The sequence below is a fragment of the Candoia aspera genome, chromosome 3, assembly GCF_035149785.1.
Source record: "Candoia aspera isolate rCanAsp1 chromosome 3, rCanAsp1.hap2, whole genome shotgun sequence".
NCBI classification, from domain to species: domain Eukaryota; kingdom Metazoa; phylum Chordata; class Lepidosauria; order Squamata; family Boidae; genus Candoia; species Candoia aspera.
Window position 1 is genome coordinate 8,619,923 of NC_086155.1, and position 19,339 is coordinate 8,639,261.

The 19,339-nt window shown below is 43.4% G+C and overlaps 1 protein-coding gene across 3 annotated transcripts in view; it reads left to right on the plus strand.

The window, feature by feature from the left end:
- Positions 1-19,339, plus strand: part of GATA5 (GATA binding protein 5) — a 39,548-nt gene that overhangs the window by 11,966 nt on the left and 8,243 nt on the right. The window contains exons 3-4 of one of the 3 annotated variants that reach the window (XM_063296962.1): positions 11,832-12,001; positions 14,584-14,697. In XM_063296962.1, the coding sequence (XP_063153032.1) occupies positions 11,832-12,001; positions 14,584-14,697 (284 nt within the window). The remainder of the gene's footprint in view (positions 1-11,831; positions 12,002-14,583; positions 14,698-19,339) is intronic. The other 2 variants (XM_063296963.1, XM_063296964.1) reach the window with 2 other exon arrangements.

Sequence of the window (19,339 nt, forward strand, 5' to 3'; positions counted from 1 at the left end):
TTGTATACAACACACTAAAACATACATAATTACCACCCAACATTTTTATCTATGCTTTTCAATGAAAACCCCAATAACGACGTTGAATTTAACAAGCCTCTTTAAAAAAAACAATGGATCCGTTTAAGATAAAGATCATAAGCGTCATCTAAAATCACTTTACTTGAGTTAGGTAATGTAAATGACTTTAACTACTAAATGTGTCATTTAACACATTGAAAGCAGCACAATAATAGCCTTGTACAGATGCCCACTCTTTCATCATTAGGTGCATTCAGGGCACTTAAACGCAGTTTTCAAGTTTAGGGTGGAAGGAGATTTAGGAGTAAACTGGTAAAAGGGTTGGGTTAGGAAGAAATAATAGGATTAGGAGGAAATTGTGCATCCAAGTAAATGCCTTAGGACTGGTAGATAGTAGGTGTCCCTGAATTACACTAGACTGCAATCTTACAACGAATTGTAGGAATAGTGAACTAATTCCCCTATGTCTCCAATCCAATCAAATTACCCATTCAGTCTGACATTTGGGCAACTACTGAAGCTAAGCAGGGTCAGACCTGGTTAGTACTTGGATGGGTGACATCAGGACACAAGACTGTAAATTAGACTGGGAAATTGAAGGAAAAAAAACCCTAAAGGCCATGACAAACCATTCCTGTCCTGCTGCTAAGAAAGCAACAGGGTTATATCCATAGAAACTTGACTGGGGGCTCTTTTTGCTTCTAGCTAAATTGCAAGGGGGGTGGGGTCACGGTTTAGTTTGGGTTTGGGTTGCCTTGTTTTTTCCCCTAGTCATTTTTATATATTTCTTGTCTTCTGTGCTACCATCTTCACTAGAGATTCTAAGCCTTTAATTTAGAACGTTTGGGATTTCCTTGCAAAACTTTGTAATCAAAGACATGATTATGAAGCCTTGAAAGGAAATCCCAAAAGTTGTTTTATGTGTAGGCTGATGTTAAATAGTTCTATGTATAGAGTTAAATATTTCTATTTACAGCCTAAAGCACGTTGAGGAGGAGATTAAATCTAGTGGCATTCATAGGGATTTTGCCAGAATTAATATACCCAGCATGACTACCTTTACGGTTCAGGATCAGACAACCCTTCTTCTTTCCCACCTTTAAGGCACACTTTCAGAACCAAAAACATATTTGGTGCAAAAGAGAGAAATCAATGAAATAGCTTCCAAATTTGTCCCACTCAAGCTATGACTTTAGAGGTCAAGTCAACAGGATTCTTTTTCATTGTCTTGATGTCTTCAAATCTTAATTTTCCTTCAACATCAGCTGGAAGTGAATTGCAATTATTCACTTTCTGAGTTAAGCAGAACAAAGGGTCAAATGAAAATGAACCATTTTAATTTAAATTAATCTAACTTCTCCCTGGTTAGATTAATTCCATAACCTTTGGGTCATATCAAGGATGTTGTTTTAACCAGAAAAAGTTGATGCTAGGTGATAGTTCAGACAGAAAAGAACACATTGTTAAAGATGCTGTCTCCTGGATAAAATATCACCTTTTTGCTGGATGTGAAATATGGGAGGGAAGGAGTCCTCTTGGAAAGACCCTCTGTAACCATGCTTAGATACATTTTACTCACAATATAAATAACAGAGTGGGGAGGTATAGCTTGATGGGGACATTTCTTTCAAAAGCATTCCCTTTTATTTTAGCATTTATGCTTGTTCATATGCAGGCAAAGAGTATAATCCTAGTTAGCATCATGTTGGTTGCGGTGCTCTGGTCTGATGGAAACCGTTCTATCATGGTGCAATAGCAGATATTTATTTCTTTATTGCATATGTATCTTGCCTTTTCTTTGGGAGTTCAAGGTAGCATCCATAGGACCTTCCCTCATTTTATCCCCACAACAATCACCATGGGAGGTTGGCTGTACTAGGAGTGATGAGCTGAAAATTGCCCCATGGACTCTGCCTTGAGTGGGGAGTTGGACATGTATTGCGCTGACCCTCAGTGTAGATATTTGCTGCTGGGATGATGGAGTTATTGCTCTTGGTAGTATTCTTAGATGTTCTTCAAACCTTCTGCCAGCACCTCTACCGCCAAGAGAGCTGCTCCACCACCAACCAAAATGGGAATTAATGTAAGTAGCACAGGGAAGAATGCATCAGAATTGCATCTTCTGCTCTTCCAGACCATTCCTCTATCGATATATCATAGCTCCATCATCTCCAGACTGATGCAGAGGACTTCCTTCTGTTAAATTTACAAGAAAGGAAGAGGGTAGGAAAAGTTGGCACTGGAGATTCTGGCGCTTTGCACATCTGAAGATGATATGCCCTGACCAGAATCTCTTTTAGGCAAGCTGTATCAAATTTGTCTGTGCCTTGAGATGCTTTCTAGTTTAGGAGACAGCCAAAAAGTCTTGCAGGACAAATAAAATCTGGCAGAAGCACTGAAACTGTCTCCTAATGGAGAAGACCAGAATTATTATATATAAACCTGAGATTTTTCCTTCCTAAGCAGGGCTGTCAGGATACAAGTATCTGTTACACTGTTTGTGATCCTGGTCATCACCTGGCATATAGTCAGCTCATCTCTTTCCTTGGGTCTCCACCTATGGCTACAAGAAACAAAGATGGGAGGGAATGGGGCAAAACAGGAAATTGCTGGGATTGAAGTGAAAGATAGTGGAAAGCTAATTCTGGTAACATGTCTAGAGCAACCTTCCCCAAGATAGAAGATTCCAGCTAGTTGGGCTTCAGTTCCCAGAATTCTCAGCAACGGCCATGATGGCTAGGGAATTCTTGGAACTGAACACAAAACTTCTAGCTGAGGCCAATCGATGGGATGGACCAACAGAGAAACATTGGGACAAGTGCAGAAAGCATTAAGAAATCAGCAGCCTCTCTGTAGCCCTCTAGTAGGTCAGTAATTGAGGTTGACCAGAATGCTGTGGATTTCCAGCCCATCCTCAACTTGCAAGCTTACAGGACAAGCCAGGGTCAAATGGAGTATTCACTGCCACTATTTACCCCTTCCAACAGAAATCATCCTTCAATAAGCTCTAAAAATGGCACTAGGCTTGTGTTTTCCTTGGCACACAGCTGTTTTACAAAAAACATGTGGCTGTTGTCATGGTGGCAGTGATGGATTGGTCTTCCAAAGTTCCTGTTTCTCTTCCATCTGCTGTCCTTTTTGGTTGCCACCACCTCTGTGGTATTGCTGTAGGGCAAGTCCTTGGTATAACCTTGGATTTATTTGGCAGGACACATAGAGGAAGTTGCTTTTTATGTTCCACAAATACAGTCACAAAGTTGCATACGCAACAGCAGCAGCTCTTGGGTTAAGAACAGTACTCAACCATGATAGAGTTATGCATGCCACCCCCTCCTCATACCATCTTTTCATCCTTCCTTTGCCCTTAGTGTGCAACATCAACCCAAGAGAATGGTGTCACAGAAAACAGTCAATTAGGCAGATGCATGTTGCTACATATCTGGATTTTCCAGGTGATTTGAAGTTTTGATTCAGAAAATCAGTCCAACACAGGTTTGGAATTGATTTGGGGAAAGTGCTGTTGTACGTGTGGAAAAGCCCACTGAATCAGAGTGAAGCTTTCCAAATCAGTTTGGAGGCCTGGCTGGGAAATCTGAACTGGCAGCTTGGTCACATCACTTTTGAATTAGATTTTTGAACTGATTACTTGCTTAGCCCCACCCATACCCCCATGGAAGGTAATTCTTTCAGTTTCCCCCTTGCTCAGAACTGAGCTATATGGCTCCACTAGGCTGTTCTGTCTTAGTTCCCATGAGGGCAGTGAAGAGTCGGGCTGTAGCCCACAGCTAGTGAAGATGCCAGCTGTTGTGACAAATGATGGCTTCCTGTTGCTTATGAGTCAGCCATATTTGGGGTTCATTGGAGTAATGACATTAGGATGTGCTTGTGCCCTCTCAGGTCACCTGGAAGCTTATGACAGTCATCACTGGTTTACATATAGTACATGCCCAACAGACCCTTGGCACTGCTGAATAGCATGGTTCTTTAGCTGCTCACACAACCACTCTGCTGATTCTGGGCTGTCTGTCCAGTTGGATGGAAATGGAAGCAAAATCTATGTCTCTTCACTGGCCTTCTGGATGAATCAACAACAAGCATGGGAAAGTAGGCCGCTTGTAACACCCAATAATTGCCTATGGCTTGTTCTAGCGGAGTTTAGCGCCAATGTGTCTTGCCTTGTAGTCAGGATTTGGTTGATGTGAAGCTGTAAAACTGACGTGAAAGGTGACTTCTCTCCCTTCACCACCACCGTGCGCACACACACACACACACACACACACACACACACACACACTTCTGCAGTGAGTCTGTCATTTGTCAGGTCTAAGCTGTCGGAGTGATTGATACGCAAAGTTCAGTATCCCCCACTTTCTCCGTCAGCCAAAGACATTCCACCAGGCCTCGTCCAGCCTGCCTGTCGCCACCAGTCAACAAGCAACATGGTTTGATTGAAATCAGGGAAGTCTCCTCATCCTCCCCACCTCCCCTTTTATCATCTTACAATAACATCATCTCGATCATTTATTTTTACAACCAAGCTGGGCTGCGTGTCACCCGGCCCATGCAAACTATAGGGAAGGGGTTTTCATGTGGGTGTGTGTGTGTGCGTGTCATTTTTAGCAAGGCACCCTCCAAGCCTCCAGAGAAGTCAATGGCCATTAGTTGCAGCCATTGCATAGACAAGGTATTTACTGCTAATTTTAGAAGAAAAAGAACAGAAATTAACCAAGAGAAAAACAGAGTTTAAAAAGAATACGTTGACATGCCAAAGCCAGGAAGGAGAAAAAAGGTGGTTAAAAATGGAGCTGAAAGAGTAACAGTGAACATTTATAATTCTTTGTCTTTTAGGCTCTGATCCTAAACCCCTGAGGCAGATGTTCAGATGCAATTTGGTCTCATCAAAATCAAAATAATCTACCCATATGATGTTACTGTTATGGAAGTTCTGTGGATTTTATTTATTTATTGTTTATTTATTTATTAAAATTTTGTTACTGCCCATCTCTAGCAAAAGAGGCAGAGCAAGAATAAGGACTAGTATACTCTGTGTAGCCCTAATTCAGGAGCAATACTGCTGAGTCCAGTGTTGAAATTAAAAATAAAAGAAAATTATATATGTTGAGGAAGAGCACATACAGTAGGTAAAGCTTGGTTTATTTTTAGAGCTTTGCAGTTGTTTAAAAGTAGCTCGTCTTCTCTTGCCACCGGCTGCCCTTGTCAGATATGTATTTATGATTCTATGGAAGCTGGGTATTGTTTGTTTAAAATCCTGATTAGTCTAGAAAATTAGGGCAAGAAATATTATTTGTAGAAATCAATCCAAATTGAACCAGAATTTTTACCACTTAAACAACTGCAAAGCTAGCTGTTCCCAACATGGGAGAGCTTGGTTGGGTAGACTTCGCAGAATTCTTTCAGCAAAAGGATGGGCTAATTGGGGATTTCTGGGAACTGTACTATAGTTGTCATTTCTGGAGGTCACAAGGATGGGACAGGCTAGCTAAAATAGCAGTTAATCTGACAATAGGCAGGAAAGGGACGCGGTGGCGCTGCGGGTTAAACCGCTGAGCTGTCGATCGGAAGGTCGGCGGTTCGAAACTGCGCGGCGGGGTGAGCTCCCGTTGCTCGTCCCAGCTCCTGCTCACCTAGCAGTTCGAAAACATGCCAATGTGAGTAGATTAATTGGTACCGCTTCGGCGGGAAGGTAACGGCGTTCCGAGTCGTCATGCTGGCCACATGACCCGGAAGTGTCTACAGACAAACGCCGGCTCTTCGGCTTTGAAACGGAGATGAGCACCGCCCCCTAGAGTCGGACACGACTGGACTTTACGTCAAGGGAAACCTTTACCTTTACCTTTAGGCAGGAAAGAGAAGTGTTAAATGGCTTGTCTCTGTGTGCATCCAGTACCCAGAGGCATACATTTGCACAAGGGCCACTTCAGAGTCTGCACAGGTGAGGCCAGAGCTATCTTCAGAGGTGACTTCAGGATTTTTAATTAACATCTTCAAGCATCTGGAAGGCTTGAAGTGGCATTTTGCATTTTAAATCTCTCCAAAAACACACACACACACACACACAAATACACAGTGTGGAGGTTTTCCACTCTGGCAGCTTGTGTGACCTGTACAGGAAAACTCCTTTTGATAGCTGAATACCTCCAGCTGGCAAAGCTTTATCTCTTCTGTGCTTGCCATTCCCCATGTAGCATATCTAAAATCTGGTTCTGGAATGCCACGTGGATAAGCAATCCATAGACTGTGGATCAATCTGCCTAAACTGCCCAGTTAAACTGAGTTAACAGACAACCAAGAATCCCGTGTCCTCCTTGCCAACCTCTTTTGCTGGCAACGCACACAAAAAGCGGGCAGAGCTTCAATCATGCTGTCTTGGCCACCATCCTGACTTTTTCACCACAGTTGAGCGAACAGTCCTCCCAATTCTCTCCCAGCCCGTGAAAATATTTGAAAACCAGTTCTGGCCCATTGGCAGGTCACTGGTTAGAAATATTCTTCCCTTCTCTAGAATGGCCTGGGGAAACCGAAATGCCTTGACTTTAGCAAAGCCAATTGGAAGCACTGAGTAGCTATGTCTAGTTTGAGGGTAAGCTTTTATGAAATGCAAGCCTGTGTGAATGCCTGCTGAATAATGAGAATAATCCAATGTGACTGCCTGCTGAAGCTCTTTGAGTAAAATTCTCGAGTTGTCTTGCCTTGGGTCAAAGTGACCCAGATTTCAGGCTAATAGATGGCATGTAATTTGATACTCACTGCTTTTCTTGGATCACACTGTTCAGATCAGTGGTTCCAGGATCATTGTGAAACTGAACTTCCTTCAATGCACGTTCTGAGATGGGAAAAATCCTGGCCCTTTGCTTTTGGGCTGGTGTAGATGACTGGTTTCATAGCCAATCTTTCCAACGGGGGTACATATGTGAGCTATTGCAGGGGTGCATTTTGTTTTGAACGTATTTCCCGCTTGAGGAGGTTAAGACTTGGGGGGAAATGCTGGCTGAACTCATGATGTCTTGGGAACATCTTGGGCGTATATTGCCTGATGTAAATACACACTTTGAGGGGGATGTCATGCCGGTCACGTCTGTGGACTCAGAAATCCAGTGGGGAAAGGAGACGCAAAGTTCTTTGTGAAGTCCAAATTCACAGGAGATCTTTGGGGTGTTTTTTGTTTCATGGTTTAACACTGACCCTGTTCAGCCATCAATAATTGGCCACATAGGTTTTGGAGCCATCCTGTGACTGTGTGCTGGAAGCTTGGGGCAGGCAGGAATATTATCTTGCATAGCAAACAAACAGATGAACAAAAAACTTGGGATTCAATGTGATGATGGAGAATTTACTCTCAAAATTTGCTTTCAAGGAGAAGATATTTTGGGTGATCTTCTCAGGGTGGAGCATGGTGTTCTTCCTCTCATTTAATCAGAGGTGGCCCATAGGCCTAGACCAGTGTTTCTCAGCCTTGGCAACTTTAAGATGCGTGGACTTCAACTCCCACAATTCCCCAGCCAGCAAGTCTGGGGAATTGTGGGAGTTGAAGTCCACGCATCTTAAAGTTGTCAAGGTTGAGAAACACTGGTCTAGATTAACATCTTTTTCCTTTTCCCCTATTTTTATCTCTCTGGTGGTGCGCAGACTCCCCGGCTCTCCATGTTCTCTATTCAGTCCAAAGAAGAAACTTTCTGACAGGTTTTTTTTCAGTAGCGGTGTTACTGTAGTTTTTCAGGGGAACAAAGCCGGGGCATTTCCTCCTTCGCTTGGAGAAACCATTCCCACCTTTTCTCTGCCCACAGATTGGATGGAGAATTCTAAAAGTCCACGTATACCGCTTCTATAGCAAATACAAGCAAAACAGTTCCAGATGGGCTTTTACCTTCCACCTCTGTCTGTTTCTTCTGCCCCCTGTGTGAGTGTGTAAAGGGTATATGTGACACTGAGTTGAGGACCTGCAAGAACTGAATTTGCAGAGGCGGCTTTGTAATCATTAACTTTTACTTTGTCTCTCCATGTTTGAAACCAAGAACATAACTGTTGCGTGCAACAGGCACCAGAACACATTTCAATTTCCAATCCCTCCCGTTTGTCTCTTTCCTTGCCAGCTACAAAAGTCCTCCTTTCTTCTGATGAACAAGATAGGATTTTTTGTTTTCTGGTTCATCTCTGCCAAAAAACTCCCAGTTTAGCAGCACTTTTAAAACAAGGTCTAACAGCTAAGGAAACAGTGCTTCTCCCCAGATCCATAATGCACCCCCTCCTCCTGTTACACAAAACGTCTCCCTCCTTCTCTGTAGGCAAAGATTAGTTTATCAAGTCACACCCATGGACTAAACCAACCAACTAAAACTTACTCCAAGGGGGTTACCTTACACAGACACATACCCTGAGTGGGCAAGACAAGAGATGGAAGCCTGTGTTTGCCTTTCCATCCAACGCCTTTTATTAGGCCAATTCAAGGCTACAAAACAACCTACAAGCATCTGAATTTTGAGAACCCTTCTTCAGGCAAGTGGGATAAAAAAAGACAAAAATCAGGAAGAAAATTAAACAGGGCTGATGAGAATGTGGGTAGTGCAGGGTTGAACTGTGGTGGAGTCCTTGGTGCTCTCTGAGCTTGGTTGTTGGCTTGCAGACGTTTCATGACCCAAGTAGGTAACATCATCACCAAATATCAATAGATATAATCCATATAAACCAAAGCTGTTTGGGGTCCTCAGTCATATTTAAGAATGTGAAGGGGTCCTGAGACCAAAATGTTTGAGGATGGCTGGTCTAGGGGATTTTAGGCTGGCCTTAGCTGTTGTCTAGCTTTAGACTGAGGACATGCACAATCAATCCTGTTGGATGCATCAGTGAGGTTAAACTGCATTTGATGTATACCCAAAATTTGGGGGAGGGAAAGGAACAATGGTGGTGGTGGTTGATATTTATGGGGGGAGAATCCTGCAGGCAGCCAAATTAAATTCTTTATGTGAGAGTAGTCTATTTGCATGTCTGCAGTTTACACCCACATTCCAGAACTTGGAACCACTGCAAATGTGGCTTGACCCCCACCCATATTTATTCTTTTATTCATTTGGAGTTTTGCCAGCTTCCCTAAAGAAAAGTTCTAGAAACACAAAAGCTTGCACACTGTTATATAATGTTTGAATTAGCCCATGGAAGGCGTGGCCTTGGGTGGATTTCACAGGTTGCTTTTTCTCAAGGCCAAGATGGCGGCCTTTCCTTTTAGCACTCATTCACACTTTTTCTTCTGTGATGCTGCACTGCTCCATACATACACTGAGCAAAAGAGAATTGAGTAGATTTCCAGCTATTGACTTCAACTGTTTTTTTAACAGTAACAAAAGAGAATACAAGTTTAAATATTTTTGCTAGGATGGCCCTTAGGCTAATGCAATGTTTCTCAACCTTGGCAGCTTGAAGATGTGTGGACTTCAACTCCCAGAATTCCCCAGCCAGCCATTCCCCAACCATGCTGGCTGGGGAATTCTGGGAGCTGAAGTCCACACATCTTCAAGCTGCCAAGGTTAAGAAACCTGAGCTAATGTGTTATTTTACAACTTGTATTCCTTTCAGATAGATGGGTTCAGCTCCCAAAATTTCCCAGTTGGTATGACTGTTGCAGAGACTTCTGGGAACTGAAGTCCTCTCATCTCCAGAGTGGTCCAGGATGGGGAGCAGATGTGCTAATAGCCATCCCTCTTTTAGCCTCTGTGCTCTTCCCCTGTGCAACATAAATGTGGATCCTATGTTTTTTACTAGATCCTCTGCAGTTTCCTCCCCACTTTTTTACCCTATAGCAGTTTAAAAAAAAAACTGGTGCCCTCCAAATGTGTTGTATAGGAGTGCAGCTTTGATGTAAGCAGAAGCCGATGGCAGTTGGAGTACAGCAGATTTCATGGCATTAGGAGAGGAACGTCTGGCTTACTGGTGCTCAGCTGCAGACAGGCTTGCATATTAGACAGGCTTGCATCTCCCCCTTTTAGGGGGAGATGGGCGGTGATAGAAATGTGAATAATAAATAATAAATCAATATGTTCATCATCCCATCCCACCCCATACATCATGGCTGTATTCACACACTTAACCTGGATATCAAATTAAACTAGCATACTGTCTGGATTTACCAAACTCATTGAATCACCAAGCAGATGGGCTAGGCAGGCACCACACGCTAAGCCCCAGAGAACCTACATTAACTAAGATAAGCATGCGGTGCACAGGCACCTGATGGGCATTGTAGGAAAGCCTTGTTAATCTATAATAGCGAAGAATCATGAGGAATCTGGTAATATCTTTTCCATTTAACAAATTTTATTAAAAGGCATAAGTTTTCATGAGCTCACATCAGATGCATAGAGTGGCTATACTGATGTAGGATTTAAATTTGACTTGGGGAGACGGAGGGGAAGACAGGTTGGTTATGCAGATGTAGACTACAAGTGAGACCGATTTGTCAGAACCTTATCAATTAACAATTATAATGTGTTAAAACCCCATTTTTGAGGCCTTCTTAGATGGCCTGAAACTTTTTGAGATATGTGAGTTCAGTCATCTCTTGCTCAATGGTGCTGGTAAAGTCTCAGTTTTCTGTGGTCACTTGGAGGTCTACCATAGAATGTCCTGTGAGGTTGAAATGCTCTGATACCACTTTGTCCTTCTTTTGAGTCCATCAGATTGATAAATATATTGTGTTCAACTGATGTATAGGGTCAGTAGAGCATTGGTACTACGCTTAGATTATGGGCCTGCTCAGAGAACCCCTAGGTAAGGGGGGGCTGGCTATTCCCCCAGATGCCTCCTCTGCTGCCACCCCCCTTTTTATCCCTGTCAACATGCAAAACCTATGTCTCCTCTTCTTCTTCATCACCATCTGTCCACAACCCTCCATTACAGTTACTTGGCTGTCCCTCTGTGCTCTCTTGTGATCTACAACATGTTCCTGATTCTACTAAGAAACTAATTAACTTTTAAATGATTGACAGGTGCATTATTCAGCTTGGAAATGCAAAGTCATGTGGGAGTGGTCAATAATAATAATAATAATTCACCTTGAACCTTGTGACTGTGAGATCTGGTGCTAGAAAGTGATGAAAAAGCTATCTTGAACATTTCTAGATAGATGGTTAAAAATAAAGCTTGCTTCTAATTTAAAATGGCGGGGATGTGGGGGTCAGTCAGAAACACTCCTTTGCCATGGATTGGGTTGATTTCATGCACTTAGGACCTACCCTTCTGCCTGCCACACTCCTAGGGTGGTTTAGAGAAAATTTTAAAAACCAGATGGAAATTGTTTGGAAAACATTGACCTCCTTTAGCGTTTTGTCATTTTAATAACACCAAAGTTATTGGCCAAACATGTCTCATTATTCTGGTGCTCTCTGTCATTCTCACTTCTTTACACCAAGCCAGCACCCATCTTGGGAAGCCCCAGTTAATTCTTTCTAGAACCTTGTTGGGTGTATCTTAATGTGTAATTGGCAGAAGGAATAACCTTGAGGAACAGGAGGAAGAGCTGCAACCAAGGCAACAGTCAGATAAAAGAAATCTGAGTCCGAGGCAGAACCGTAATCTGAGAAAGCATCTCAGACAAGCCCCTCCCTTGTACTCATAAAGATAAAGGGAGGGGAGGGGGGAAGCACATTCAGACTTGCAATATTCCGTGACTGTAACCTTATAATAAAAGCAGCATTAGCACTCATAATCCTGGTTCCCTAGTCTGGTCTTCCTTGAAGGGCTGACCTGAAGCTACCAAGGGATCAATTCTCACAATTCTCTTTTTTCCCCCCTCATTTCAGAGCTTTTGGAGGAATTTCCTGGTGATGGCCGAGAGTGTGTTAACTGTGGGGCCATGTCCACTCCGCTATGGAGGAAAGATGGCACAGGGCATTACCTGTGCAATGCCTGTGGCCTCTATCACAAAATGAATGGCATCAACCGGCCTCTCATCAAGCCTCAGAAAAGACTGGTAAGGCTGACTAATGCTGAGCTGCTACTTTTCTTGTAATGTTTAAGGGACCCTCCACACCCATTTGCAGCATCTCTAACGTACGTTTTTCAACCTTAGCAACTTTAAGATGGGGGGACTTCAACTCCCAGAATCCCCCATGGAATTCCCCATGGCTGGCTGGGGAATTCTGGGAGTTGAAGTTCACATATCTTAAAGTGGCCAAGGTTGAGAAACGCCGCTCTAACGTGTGTTTCACTGTCCTGACCTAGCTTAGCACCGCTGCCCTCTTCATTATGTACGATGCACTGCTTGCTCCCAGTCTGAGAGGGGAAATGGGCCTACCAGGTTTGGAGGCTCTCAAGCTCTGAAATCGTTAGAGAAAAGCTGTTCCTGGTTAATGAACTGAAAATCATCTAGCGAGCTCCTTTAAACATTCCTTGCCTTCAGAGAGAGAGAAAAAAAATCACAGTTCTGCCGTGGAGTGTCCACTTTGCCCAAGGAATTTCCAGGCTTAACATATAGCATCTTCAGTGGGAAGAGTAAAGTGGCCAATCTCTTTTTGCTGGAATAGCCTCTTTCACTCAGAGCAGCTTATTCTGGTGAGGTGGATAAATAGTTGGAAAAGAATAAAACAATTCCTGTTTTTGGGGGGATGGGGAGGTCTCGTTCAGGGGTCTGATTTTGTCTCGAGACCTTGGCAACCTTCTTCCTGCATCTGTTTTTGCCGCCTTTTGATCAGCGTGTTTAAATACACTGATCTCCCATTTACCGCATCGAAGGAGGGAGAATTCCAAAATGCTTTTATTTGTACCACAGATAATTGTTCTTGCTCTGCAAAGCCTTATACAAAGTAGGCCATCAAATCGACAAACCAGCTTCTTCGGCTCAGTTTTTCAGGTTTCACATTTTCTGAAAGCACATTAACCCAAATTCAGTCTGGAAAATCCATGGGCCAAGATGAGCTGCAAATTGTCCGTGTTTTGCCATTCAGGGCTTCACACTTCATCCAGGAGATTTTCTCTCTGTGTGTGTGTGTGTGCGCGCGTGCACATGTGCGTGCACGTCCTCCAGGATTACTCACCAAACATTCAAGAACAAAGCATTTTTCCCCATCAGTTGTTTGGAGAACGGCTCAAACAACTTGGGCTGCAAAAATAATGTCTTCTCCTTGAGACCCCAAATGAATTTCTCATGAATTGTGATTCGTTTTGTTGCTGGATTTAAAACTGAAATTTAAAACTCTGAACTTTCCAGAATCTGACAATGTCTCTGTGGGCTTTGATGTGCGTATCACTGAAAGCAACCCTAACTGAAGGAAAAAGTGTGTTTTGTGGTGGGGGTGGAGAGGACAGATTTGCAGACCTGTTGATAAAACCTCAAATGTACCCCCTGCAGTTGGGTTTTGGTAGATAAAAGTTGAGCAGATAAGCCAGTGTTTCCCAACCTTGGCCACTTGAAGATGTGTGGACTTCAACTCCCAGAATTCCCCAGCCAGCGTGCTGGCTGGGGAATTCTGGGAGTTGAAGTCCACACATCTTCAAGTGGCCAAGGTTGGGAAACCCCGAGATAAACTATTTAAAAGGGGAAAATCTTAATGCTCAGTTTTGTCCTCTTCCGTTCCTCTTTCATTGCGGGCTTCTTTGCTATGCAAACAGTGTTTTTATTTAACCAAGAGAAATCATACAACCTGGGTTGTGTTTCTGGTCTTATTTAGGATTAGGACGTTATTGTTTTGGTCTGCTTCTTGGACCTCCATTTTCTGGGTTTATTTTCCTTTCTTCTTTTCTTGCAATCAACAGCAGAGAAAGAAACTGTGCAGCAAGGCATCACCAGTAAGGTCCTCCAGCTTGAGAGAGAGGGTGAAACTCCTGGGCGTGTTTTGAATAAACACACTTGGAAGCTCCCGATGGCAGAGAGCTTATCAACTGCATTTGGGCTGCTTTAGGCAGTTCTTGATTAGCTTTCTGCTTAAGGACTCCGCTTGATTTTGTATAAACAGATGGCGTAGGCCCAGCACTGGAATCAACAACTCTCTGGGCAAGGTCAAACCTTTACAAAGGCCAGTCCGAGTAGGAAGGAGGAGAAATTCACTTTCTGTTCTGAAAAACTGTTGGAATGTTTTGGGGTCCCCCTCCCTTTCCATTAGCCAAACAGACTCCCCCCCCCCCACTGGTGTTGCCAAATGTCAAAACAAAGGAATGTGTTACTCAAGTCTACTACTTCCTTGAAGGGCTTCATGACATAGTGGAAGCAGAGACACAAACCAGAAAGTCTTTTCTTCGCGTTTTAGATCAGTGTTTCTCAACCTTGGCAACTTTAAGATGTGTGGACTTCAACTCCCAGAGTTCCCCAGCCAGCACGGCTTAAGTCCACCCATCTTAAAGTCACCAAGGTTGAAAAACACAGTTTTAGGTGCTACCAAGGGAACGTCTAATCTCCTTCATTTGGGTGGATTGGAAACCAGTAAGTAAGCCACACCCAGATTTAAAATGGGGTTTAACCAGGGACATCCGCAGGGGAAGTCAAAAGTGTTGACTTTTCTGACACGCACCACCACCCCCCGGTGATACCCCTGGCCTTATCTCTGTCTTCTTTTATAGGATGAAGCAGGGTTCTCCAATGAAATCTTTGGGTGGAAGGTAATTCCAAGTCTTCAGAGGCCAGAGACCATCATCTTAGACAAGTTATTTTTCAAGAAGCCATTTCTGAAAGAAGTAATATTGACCTGCTTTGTAGGATGGTTGTAAGAACGACTGAGCTGCCGTCTGAAGCATGAATACTACGTTCTAAAAATGATGACAAATAATAATAGTAATAGTAATGTGATCTGCTGCTGCTGCTTTCATATCTTGAGCACAGTGCACAGAGAGGGAAAACAACATGTAAAGGAGGTCCAGAGTACAGGCCGTTGGGGTGTCACTGTTTAACAGGCCGGTGCAAAGCTTCAATGGGTGATTCGGTCTGAAGGTGGTTCAGTCAGATCAGCAAAGCAACACATTTCCTTAAAAAAAAAAAAATCAGAGCAACCCTGTTTGTGGTAGGCTTTTCTGACTCTGCAAAATCATAGCAGCCATGCTTCAGTGGATTTTGGGTAGTGTTCTGTGTGTGCACAGCACATGTGCAGAAGTCACTTGCCTTGAAGCAAAACCATCAGTGGAGGCAGATTGTTTTGATCTAGATACTTCAGAGGTTGAGTGGGCCACCTTGTTCTGAGTGCTGAAGTGAGCCGCATCACTATTGGTACTCACAGTGAAGTGCCAAGGTGCACCCTGTTCGCTTTCCAAAGGCCGACCATTGAAAACGATTTGCTAAGATTTCAGGATGATCTCAATGGCGTCATATTATAGGATAATAACCATGATTCTTGGGAGCAGAACGCTAGTCCCCCGCTTTAAATAGGACAACTTCTACTAATGGAAACAATCATTATAATAATGTATTTTATAAACTATAGTATTGCGAGCATTCATTCATGGCAAGATTATACACGTACATACATACATACATAATCTTGTCATGAAGTGGTTTGCCCTGGCCCTCTTCCTAGTTCTAAGAGGGACTGGCCCAAGGTCACCCAGCTGGTTTCATGCCTAAGGCAGGATTAGAAGTCAGTCTCCTGGTTTCTAGCCTCGTGCTTTAACCACTGCACCCAACTAGCTCTCATACCAACATGGCAGATACCAATGTCCCATGGGGCCATCAAGTCCAATCCCCTGCACAGTGCAAGTTTAAACCATCCCCAACAGATGGTGCCCAGCCTCTGCTTGAGTGCATCCAGCCTCAACAGAAGACCTCCTGGTGATGTCACCACCTGTGGAAACTCATTTGGCAACCAGGAAGAAAGCGAGAGGCAGTATGGTATAGTGGTTACAGTGCTAGACTAGAAGTGGCAAGACCCAGGTTCTAGTCCTCCCTGTAGGCCCAGAAGCCAGCTGGACGATCTTGGGCCAGTCACTCTGTCTCAGCCCAACCAGCATCAGGCTCTGTAAAAAGCCAGCTGAAAACCAGAACTCACTATGTCATGTGCTCCCAGTTTCCCCATGTGATGTAGGCAAGCACAGTGCACAGTAAGTGGGCCTGCAACTAAGTGGGACAAATGCTAAGGGCAGCAACAACATCCAGGAAGAGGGCCTTTTCTGCTGTGGCACCCACGCTGCAGAAGATCCATTCCTGGAGATTTGGCATCAGCCCACCTTATTACAATTGTGGCGCATGTTCACATGCATTGTGATTGAACCATTGTATTTGCTGCCTGTTTGGCCACTTAAAACAATACTGTTCTACAACATGTGACTTTTCACGTGATTATCGATATCTGAATCCTTTTTAAACCTTTTATTAGATTTTAAATTATAGCAAAGGTAGCATGGTCTCCTGCTTGGCATGACCAAGGGCCCATAAATAAAAGTAAAATAATATAATAATAATGCCACCTCTTGCCTTCCTTGCAGCATTTTTAAGTGAAGCACAACTTGTGATGGGATATTCAACCCGTCACAAAAATGCCCCTCTTCTTTTTCAGTTTTGTGGGTTGGTAGTTTTGATCAAGCAGGAGACTTTTGTCCATGTGTGGGTTAAAATCTATCAGCTAAGGGTAACATTTCCTGCATCAGATGAGGTGGGTTTAAATCCACCAAAGCACATGCCAGAACAAATCTGCTCATCTTTACAAGGTCAGAAGCCTCTTTATTGTTCCTTGAAGTCGGTGGAAGAAGCAGAAAAGGAACCACAAATCTTTTGCAAGTAACAACGATCCACAGCCAAGAAAGGGAAGCAAGGCAGCTTTGAATGTGGGTGCAATATCTACTTTAACAACTGTTTTTGCAACCCAAATGTTGAAACGTCTACTCTGCCTTGTCACACCATCCATTTTCCACAAAAGCCGCCCTGCACTATGAAGTTTGCCGAGCTTGGCATTTGGGTTCCTGCTTCCTTCACTTAATCCATCATTTGTGGTCCCAAGTTTTTAATAGTAAAGTAAACAGATATGAAATTCTTCGGAGTGCACATAACTTCCAAGGCAGCTGGATTATGATCATCACAGGCAGAGACTTTCTCCTGTGAAGGTTACGAAGTATTTCTGAAGCACCTGAAGTGAGAGCTGAAGAAAGACAGGGTCAGCCCGTCAACATGATGTAGCATTGCAAGCAGCCACTTGGAGAAGTTGGTGTGATAGAGATCCTCCCCCAGCACCCAAAAATTGTCCCTTGACAGTTAGCATGTCAAGAAAAGGTCAGGCTAGCAAAGAATGGGGAAACAGTTTCCTTCCAGCTGTTGCTGAACTACAACTCCCAGTATCCTCTTGTTGGTGTGGCCAATGGTGAGGGATGCTGGAAGGTGCAGTCATATTTAGAAACCTTTGGAAGCTCACAGTTGCCTCTCCTAGCTTAGGTTCTTCTGCTGTGCAGCTAGATTTGTCTACATGCATAGTGATTATTTCTTGTATCAGATAATTGGATGCCTCGCTGTTACCAGATTCTGAAACTTGTTAATGCATTTGAGCAACAGAAACTCAACTGGAACAGCTTGCTCTATGCAAAAATCAGGATCTGTTTCCTACTCTTCAGAGCAGAGAAATGATATTAATGCAAATTTGTTTGCACAGTTTAAGAACTTTCGTTTTTTAAAATTCTTACTATGTTAGAAGCAAAAGAGCCAGGGAATCTCCATCAATGCAATGGGTTTTGAACCTGAGTCTTAATGTCTTTTGATTTTGATTTATCAAGTATGACTTTATTTCTCTGCCTCGGAGTTTAAGATGGGAATAAAAGTTGGTTAACTCACTGAATTAACAATACATGGTCACTTAGCATCACAAGGCAGAAAAAATGCAACTGTTTTAATGTGTCACTCATGTTCAAACTATCAAACAGTGGCACTCATTTCACATGCCAGTAAGGTAATGCTCAAGATCCTGCAAGGTAGACTTCAGCAATTCATGGAGTGAGAATTGCCAGATGTACAAGCTGGGTTTAGAAAAGGCAGAGGAACCAAATTGCCAATATCCGCTGGATAATGGAAAAAGCCAGGGAGTTTCAGAAAAACATCTATTTCTGTTTTATTGACTATTCTAAAGCTCTGTGGACCATAACAAATTGTGGCAAGTTCTTAGTGGTATGGGGATGCCAAGTCATCTTGTCTGCCTCCTGAAGAATCTGTATAACGACCAAGTAGCAACAGTAAGAACAGACCACGGAACAACGGACTGGTTTAAGATTGGGAAAGGAGTACGGCAGGGCTGTATACTCTCACCCTACCTATTCAACTTGTATGCAGAACACATAATGCGACATGCTGGGCTTGAGGAATCCAAGGCTGGAGTTAAAATCGCTGGAAGAAACATTAACAATCTCAGATATGCAGATGATACCACTTTGATGGCTGAAAGCGAAGAGGAACTGAGGAGCCTTATGATGAAGGTGAAAGAAGGAAGTGCAGAAGCTGGCTTGCAGCTGAACCTCAAAAAAACCAAGATTATGGCAACCAGCTTGATTGATAACTGGCAGATAGAGGGAGAAAACGTAGAAGCAGTGAAAGACTTTGTATTCCTAGGTGCAAAGATTACTGCAGATGCTGACTGCAGTCAGGAAATCAGAAGACGCTTAATTCTTGGGAGAAGAGCAATAACAAATCTCAATAAAATAGTGAAGAGCAGAGACATCACACTGACAACAAAGGCCCGCATAGTTAAAGCAATGGTGTTCCCTGTAGTAACATATGGCTGCGAGAGCTGGACCATAAGGAAGGCTGAGAGAAGGAAGATAGATTCTTTTGAACTGTGGTGTTGGAGGAAAATTCTGAGAGTGCCTTGGACTGCAAGAAGATCAAACCAGTCCATCCTCCAGGAAATAAAGCCAGACTGCTCACTTGAGGGAATGATATGAAAGGCAAAACTGAAATACTTTGGCCACTTAATGAGAAGACAGGACACCCTGGAGAAGATGCTGATGCTAGGGAGAGTGGAGGGCAAAGGGAAGAGGGGCCGACCAAGGGCAAGGTGGATGGATGATATTCTAGAGGTGATGGACTCGTCCCTGGGGGAGCTGGGGGTGTTGACGACCGACAGGAAGCTCTGGCGTGGGCTGGTCCATGAAGTCACGAAGAGTCGGAAGCGACTAAACGAATAAACAACAACATTAAAACAATCTTGAAAGCAGCCACAACTTCGGTCTAGTTGTGCGAAAGCCTTTTTTGCACACATCAATGCACATAAAAAAGGGGAAAGGGGTGGGGCTTGGATCACACAGCTCTGACTACCATGTTGCCTTTTTTGACCTGCACCCTCCCTCCCTTAGATGCTCCTACGGGGAAAGAAGAGAAAGAAAGGGAAGTAGTGAAAAAGTTACTAAATGCAAT